Source organism: Chrysochloris asiatica, unplaced genomic scaffold (genome assembly GCF_000296735.1).
Source record: "Chrysochloris asiatica unplaced genomic scaffold, ChrAsi1.0 scaffold00169, whole genome shotgun sequence".
NCBI lineage: Eukaryota > Metazoa > Chordata > Mammalia > Afrosoricida > Chrysochloridae > Chrysochloris > Chrysochloris asiatica.
Window position 1 is genome coordinate 5078693 of NW_006408687.1, and position 8522 is coordinate 5087214.

The 8522-nt window shown below is 44.3% G+C and overlaps 1 protein-coding gene across 1 annotated transcript in view; it reads right to left on the reverse strand.

The window, feature by feature from the left end:
* NAAA (N-acylethanolamine acid amidase) overlaps nt 1–6227 on the reverse strand; it is a 38929-nt gene extending 32702 nt beyond the window's left edge. The window contains exons 1-2 of the mRNA XM_006871603.1: nt 6013–6227; nt 5046–5210 (exon numbers count right to left, since the gene is read on the reverse strand). Of these exons, the coding sequence (XP_006871665.1) occupies nt 5046–5210; nt 6013–6227 (380 nt within the window). The remainder of the gene's footprint in view (nt 1–5045; nt 5211–6012) is intronic.
* Nucleotides 6228–8522: the final 2295 nt, after the last annotated feature.

Genomic DNA, 8522 nt, shown 5'->3' on the forward strand with positions numbered 1-8522 from the left:
AGGCCTGCTGTGCTACGGCTGAGAAGAGGCGCTCCTTCCCAGAGCACTGCTGTATCCTGAGTAGTTTCTGATCCTGAATTGTACCCTGTTAACTTCCCTAATAAGGAGCTCTGGTAGAGTAGTGGTTATGAGTTAGCAGTTTGAAACTACCAGCTGTTCCATGGGAAAAAGATGAGGCTTTCTAATCCCGTAAAGATTTACAGTCTAGAAAACCCTATACAGGTCGCTATGAGTCGGAACCGACTCCACAGCACACTACCACCACCACCACCAACTTCCCTAATGAACTCCATGATCGTGAGTATAGTCTGTGAGTTCTATGCAGTCACTGCAATGGGTTATGAAACCCAATAGACAAGTAGAGTGCTGTGGGATGGATGGTTGGTGCCAGAATCTTTTAAAGAAGGTTGGAGGGGAAAGGCATGTCTGACTTCTGCCTCCTCAAAATCAGTCTTGGGTTGATGTGGAGTTTGACTCTTCTTCTTCCTTGTGTAATCAGAGGTGGTCACACACTGCCTGCCCAGCATTTTTGCACTGGACAACTGGGACCTCCTAAAAACTGAACACTTAATGCACATCAAAAGACTTCTCCAAAAGTATAAAACCGAAACCCATAGATTGGGGGAAAAAATTGACAGCGATGTATATGACAAAGGACTTATCTCTAAAATGTAGAGAAAACTTCAATACTGCAACAGCAAAAAAACAAAACACAAAAGACTCCAATTACAAATGGGCAGAAGACATGAACAGATGACATTTAGGCGGTTAACAAACATATAACGAAATGTTTGTGTTCATTGGCCATTTTATCCCAGTGCTGCTAAGTCAATTTCAACTCACAATAACTTTATAGGACAAAGAAGAACTAATAGTTTCCAAGACTGTAAATTTTACGGAAGCAGACTGCCTCATCATTTCCCTTCAAGAGTGGTTGGTGGGTTCAAACCACAGCCAATTATTTTACCCACTGCACCACCAGAGCTCCAAACAACAGTGAGGTATCACTCACCCTAGCAATAAAAGTTCAAAGAGACAGAAAACAGCAAATGCTAGCAAAGAAGCCTGGAGACTGAAACTCTCAAATATTGCTGGTGGGCTATAAAATGGTACAACCACTATGAAAAATAGTATGGCATATTCTTAAGAAGTTAGAAATATGAGGGAGCTACAAAAAAAAAAAGGTAGAAAAACGGAGTTAAAAGATACAGGAGTTTTTCCATGAACTTTTTGAAGTTCTCATAGAAATGCCGTCTAATCCAGCAATCCCGCTACTAGGTACATATTCTACAAAAATAAGAGCGATGACACAAATAGATGTGTGAGGAAATCTTACTAAATTCATGGAAGCATGCAATTAAAAGATAATGGAATTTTTCATAATTTTTGTTAAGCTCTTCATATTCACATCCATGTTCATTGAGCATTAGTCATAATAGCAAAAAGATGAAGACAATCTAAGTGACCATCAATGGGTGAATGGATGAATAAATCATGGTACATAAACACAATGGAATACTATGCAATGTTGAAGAATAACTGGCAAGTCTGCAAAACAACTCATAACATGGATGAACCTAGAGGACATTATGCTGAGTAAAATAAGGCAGTCACAAAAGGACACAGGTTTTATGAGATTGTTCTTAAAAAGAATTGAGAAAAGAGTTACACATAGAAAGAAACTGTCTTTGATGGTTACCAGGGATGGGAGGGGAAAATCACTAACTAGAGCTATGTTAAGTACCACTGAGTCAGTTCCGACTGATAATGACCCTGTATAGGGTTTCTGAGAACCAGTTGGTGAGTTTGAACCACCAGCCTTGTGGTTCAAACCAATCTTGTGGTCCAGTGTTTATCTTACAGCACCACTTCAGTAGACATGTTATTAGTGTAGATGAAAGGAAAGGTGATATAAATAAGGAGGAAGTCAGCACAAAATGATCAAAGAGCACAGAATTCTCTGGGGAAGGGTTAGAGAAATGGAGACAATGCCCTCAGAAGTGTATAGATCTAGATGGAGGATATGGACCTAAGTGAAGAAGAGTTTCACATTTTGATATTTTGTTCAATAAAGGAAGGTATCTATGATTTTTCACTAATGCTTTTTCACTTATCCTTCTACATAAATTTGGCAGAGGATATTTCTACATACATAGTTGTATATGCTGTAAATTTATCCAGGTATAGAGTAGAGCATTTTTTTGTTGTTGCTAAGTGACATCGAGTTGGTTCTGACTCATAGCGACCCTGTACAGGGTTTCCAAATACTAGCTGGTGAGTCTGAACCACCGACCTTGGGGTCGAGTGCTTATCCTACAGTGCCATGCCAGGACAGGGGGCAAAGTTATAAAAACTTAGTTATAACCAAACACTTTGAGGGAATGAATCCCTAAGTTTGGGGGTTCAGAACTGCAGTCTTGGGGGACATCTAGGTTAAATGGAATAACAACATAGTTCACAAAGACAATGTTCTACATCTACTGTGGTGAGCAACAACTGGAGACCTATAGTAAGTGGCCATCTAAGATGCAACTATTGGTCTTTCCCCCTCTAGAGTAACAAAGAATGAAGATAACCAAGACTCAAGGAAACAATTAGTCCTAAGAACTACTGGACCACAAGAACCAGAGCCCCCACTACCTGGAGACCAGAAGAAGTAGAGGGTTATCACTTCCTTCCAAGAAGTTTCTACACAGAGTGAGATAAAAAAGTAGACCAAAACTCAAAACTATGAGACCAGACTTACTGATCTAACAAAGACTATGGCCCTTATATAGCCTTCAAAACTGTGGCCCTTAGGCACCTTTAGACCTGGATCTGAACACATCCCCAGAGATCACTTTTTAGCAAAACAACAGCTAGGCTATAAAATGAACAATAACATTCATGAGGAACATGCTCCCCTCCCCCCAACCCCGCCCCCAAAATTCAACCATATGTAACCAAAAGGGCAGCATTTGCTTCAAAACAAAGCTTACAAGGCAAAAAAGGGCCAAAAAGAAGAAAGGATATGAGGAAGCCTAGGGAAGAATATTGTTATATTGAGAAAATTGCAACTAAATGATACATAACAAACTGTTTATAAATTCCTGAATGGAAAACTAATTTGCTCTATAAACTTTCACCCAAACCACAATTTTTTTTAAATTACTTTTTGTTTGTTTGTTTAAAGAAAGATGGTTAGTCGGGTTTTAATTCCACAGTTTCTGACCTTTACTTCCAAGATTTCATGTCAGGCAGGGGAGTAATTTAAAAAAAAAAAAAAAGGCTAAAGTAAGGTTTGCAGAAGCTCTCCTTAGAGATGAATTTTCAAACCTGGCAAAAGAAGAATACTTCCATGTCATGTCCAATTGTTTTAGTGTAATATAGTCCAAAAGCCCAGAGGACAGATGAGACATCTGTGCCTTCGCACCAACTCTGACCATCTCCATCTACCTGACCCCTCTGAGGTGTGGCTTCCAAATCACAAAACAGGGAATAACATCTCCCTCAGGGAGCTGTGTGTTCACTTAGTGCCTGGAAACCAGTTTGCTCACTGTTGTTGTTGTTGCATGCCTTGGAGTCACAGTGACCCCAGGTGACAGAAGAATTGCCCCATGGGATTTCCAACACTGTAAACTTTATAGGGAGTTATGGTGTGGTGCTGTATGATAAGCACTGGACTTTTGAACTGCAAGGTCTTGGTTCAAACCCATCAGCCGCTCCTCGGAAACCGTATACAGGGTCACTATGAGTGGGAACTGACTCCATGGCCTCTTAACACCAACAACCTTTACAGAGGATTCCTGGTGGTATAGTGGGCTACATGTTGGGCTGCTAACTGCAAGGTTAGCAGTTTGAATCCACCTGCCCTTCCGAGGTAGAAAGATGAGGCTTCCTGCTCCCATAAAGATTGATAGCCTCAGAAACCCTACACAGGGTAGCTATGAGTCACACAACCACAACAGAACACAACCACAATTAGTCTTTATGGAGGTATCCTGGTGTGGCGCTGTAGAATAAGCACTGAATTGCTAATGGCAAGGTGAGTGATTCAAATCCACCAGCTGTTCCTTGGTTGGTGATATGCCCAGGAGTCAGTTCTGACTCATCGCGACCCTGTATAGGGTTTCCGAGTCAATAAATATTTAAAGATGTGGGTTTTGTGTTCGACTGCTAGCCACAAAGTCAGCTGTTCAAACTCACCAGTCACCCAGTGGAAAAAAAGATTTAGTCTTTTTTTGCTATGAGCCAGAAAGGGCTCCCTGGATTGGTTTGGTACTCTGCAGGGATCAACCACACATTGCACATCTCACTTCTGGGTGCATGCTAGCATTTCTTCTCCCCAATACCAAACACTGGCTCTTCCTGTGTCCCCAGTCCTAGAGGGGTACATCTATAAAAACCAGACAAGAATCAATGCATTGCTTTGATAAAGCTAGAGGGTGTCTGGTTGAACTAAAGGGTGCAGAAAAGTCCAAAAACTTTCTGGAAGAATGCATTGCAAGCAGAGTTTTGAAAGTAGGGGGCTACCTGGATTAGAGGAAAACTCAATGTTAAGATTGGTGGTGGTTATGTGCCGTGGAGTTGGTTCCGACTCATAGCGACCCTGTACAGGGTTTCCGAGACTGTAAATCTTTACTGAAGCAGAAAGTCTCGTCTTTCTTCCGCGGTATTTTTGAACTGCTGACATTGCGGTTTGCAACCAATACGCTACCAAAGCTCATTAATGTTAAGATTGTTGCTGTTAAGTACCGCGAAGTCGGTTCTGATTCATACAGGAGCAGAAAACGTCATCTTTCTCCTGCGGAGGACAGCTGGTAGTTTCGAACTACCAACCTTGAGGTTAGCAGCCTGATGGTAACCACTACGCTACCAGAGATTAGAGAATCTATTTTCTCTCTTGATGCTCCAGATCTGTTGCTCAGATTTACCAGGTGAAGCAAAGTGTTGGAGGTTTCTAGGCACCCTATTCTTATCACCCTGAAAACATGCCTCCACCCACTCGTATGTGGCAAGAATTTTCCGTGGCAAGTCCCACTATAGTACTAGCGTGGGGCACTCACGCAGAGAACTCGTAGGCCAAGTTGACCAGGATGCAGTCCGACAAGCTGAGGTTCAGGACATCACACATGCCACGGATCTCGTCGATGAAGGGCTGCGGCAGAAAGCCCGTCAGTTCCCCTAAAATCTTTCCAATCAACACGTGGACCCACTCGGGGACGTGCTCCCTAGAAATGAAAACCCATGAGAATATTTTATCTACTTTGAAATCGAAGGGGGGTGGGGTGCGTGTGTGTTTGGCAGAGCTGTTGTTGTTGTTATGTGCCATGGGACCTAAATGTTCACCATTAGAGGTCAGAAGTGAGTGCTAAACGCCTCCCGTTTCCCCCCAGCTCAGGTTTCGCACCACCGAATCCACAGGGTCTAGGAGGTAAATCGAGGGTGCATGGACCCAATGGGTGGGTTTGAGAGGCCCTCTAGGCTAGCAGGGTGGGATTGAGCTGCGTCCCCTACCCGGTAGCGAAGCAACCAGGGAAGCCACCTCCCATCCCCCCTGATCCGAAACAGCTCAAGACGGGCGTGCCACTGGTGACACCTAATCTGAAAGCAAAACAAGATTTGCCAGATTATCCTCAACCCGAGAGCTGCCCAGAGTCTGGTCCCCATCGCGGCTTCACACCCCAAAGGCCGGTTGGCTGGCTGGCTGTGTGCCGTAGAGTCGGTTCCGACTCATAGCGACCACGTACAGGGTTTCCGAGGCTGTAAATCTTTACCAGAGCAGAACGCCTCATTTTTCTCCCGCGGAACAGCTGGTAGTTTCGAACTGCTGACCTTGTGGTTCGCAGCCCGATTCGTAACCACTACGCTACCAGAGCTCCTTATAGGCCGGTTAAAGAAGCCGAAAAAAGGGCACGGTTTAAAATACATTCGGCAGTGCCCTTCTGTGCTTTCTCGCATCCTAACTTGGACCACTTGTGCCCAGTAGCCCCGTCCGGTGCATAGTAGTCCCGTCCCGCGCCCCGCGCTCACTCGATGATTCGCATCACCGCGGCGCGCAGGAAGCCCGGGTCGTAGTGCCGCAACACCGGCAGCCAACGCAACTCCGGGGCCGTGTCCAGGGTCACATTGAAGCGTGGCGGAGCCGAAGGAGAAGAGGGGCTCGCGGAGTACCCCGGTTTCCCGACCAGCAGCAGCAGCAGCCACAGCGCCAGCAAAGGGCGCGCCTTCTGGCCTGCAGCTCGCATGGCTCGGGATCTGCGGCCACAACTTGGACCCAAGTAGCAGCGGCAGGCGACCAGGAAAGTGGAGGAGGCGGAACCAAGGCGGTGCAGGGAGGGTGGAGCCCATGTGCGTCCCGCCCACGCCGGTCACCTCCTCCCACTGTCCCGCCACACACTCCCGCAATGGGGAGACGGGACGCGGTCCCAGCCGCGTATCTTCGCTTCCAGTTTCTGTACCTCCACTTCTCCCATCGGTTTCTCTTTCTGGATGGACACCTCCGACCTCCGGATAGCAAATGCCTGCTCTCCACACTCCCCGCCCTAACCTCCTTCTCAACCCCGTGGGCCGAGTGAGTGTAAACTGCGGCCTGGAGAGGTTTGAAGAAAATGATTTCTCAGTACCGAAAAGATACCATGGAAGATTTATTGTGATAGGAAGAGACCAGAATAAAATCCAACTCGATTCCTCTTCCTCTGGGTCGTTGTTGTTAAGTGCCTTGGTTCGGTTCCAACTCATAGCGACCCTGTATAACCAATCCTGTATAGGGTATCCGAAAAGCAGTTCGTGGGTTTGAACCGCTGACCTTGAAGTTAGCAGTCTAGTGCTTATCCTAGATTTCAAAAGGTACAGAAGAGCTTTTCAGCTCAACATTCCCACCCATTTATTTCAGTTAAAAATTAAATTTCTTTTTCTAAAAAAAACTACCACTTAATGCCAAATAATACCAATTATTTTTGTCAACATAATCTCATTTACCCTTCAAATGAAAAAAGTGAGGTTTGAAAAGGTTAATTTGCCCGAGGCCACACCCCTGTTGAGTCTCTGAGTTTGCCTTCTAGACTGACTTTCTTAATCCAAACATCTATCATAATCACTGGCATGAGACTTCATCATCTACTTTTGTTTTCCCAATACCTTCAAGGCAGAAAGCGCTTAAGGCAGAGGAAAATCAACTGAGTCTATAAGGCTGGCACATTCTTAATGGCTAGCACAGTCACCTGCCGGTAAAATGGAGGTAATCTGGAAAATTCATTTCTTGTGGGAGTTTTTCCTGTCAAATAGAATACACCACCACCGTCTCTGTTTAGTTCCCACTTTCATGGCCCATATGCCACTGGGTCAAAGTTCCAAGCCTCTGTTCTGGCTCATTCAGTTCTCTAGGTCAAGATTCTAGTCTTAATACCCAAATCTGAAAGCTTGGGTAACAGTAGAAGTTGCCTGCTTAAGTCGTAGGCACATGGAGAGAAACACCAAGGAGGCAAAAATATGAGTTGGGTTTAAAGAGGTTCAAGTGCATTTTTAAGGGGGAAGTGGGATAAGGGTAGAAAAGTGATTTCCAACAACTTCAAACTAAACCAAACCCACTGGTGATTCTGATGCACAGTGTCCGGCCTTATAAGGCAGAGTAGAACTGCCTAATAGGGTTTCCAAGACTATATAATCTTTGTGGAAGCACACCACCACATCTTTCTCCTGTGGAGTAGCTAGCAGTTTCAAACTGTCAACTTTTCTGTTAGCAGACAAGTGCCTTAACCACTGCACTACCAGGGCTGCTTAATCACTTCAATACTGATATTAAAAAGATAAAATTCAAAACAAATAAAAGATTCTAAAAACACATATGAAAAATATATTTTTTCAGAGTATTTTTTCCGGAGACCATCTTCATTAGCAACAAGTCAGTGGACACTAGCAAAAAAGGAAGAGACAGTTGAGAGAGAACTGTACTTTCTCTGTACTTCAATCCCCCAACCACACCACCAATAGTAACATAGAGCAGCAAATTCAATAAAGAACAACAATCAGTATCTATCGAGACCGCACTAGGTACTCACCAGGCATATTTCATTTTCCCAATAACACTATCATCCTTATTTTACAGAGGAGGAAACTGAGACATAGAGTGGTTAAATAACTTATTCAAAACCACAGTTACAGGTGGTACAGCTGGGGTTTGAACCAGCCAAGGCTCAGACCCTTAACCGCAATGCCACACTGGACATCCACTGTTTACTGAATGAGGGAGTTAATCCATATTGTGGAAATCTATGTTGTTGCTGCTATTAAGTGCCTTTGAGTCGGTTTCAATTCATAGTGACCGTGTATAGGGTTTCCAAGGAGCGGCTGGTGAGCTTGAACTGTAAACATTGCAGTTCAAACCGACTTTGTAGTCCAGTTCATTAACCCTCAGTACTACACCAATCTATACTCTGATAAAATAAGCACAATTCACAATTATACTGAGCTAAATACTGGTGTGGCACTATGGGATAAGCACTGACCTGTAAACTATAAGATCAACAGTTCAAACCACCAGC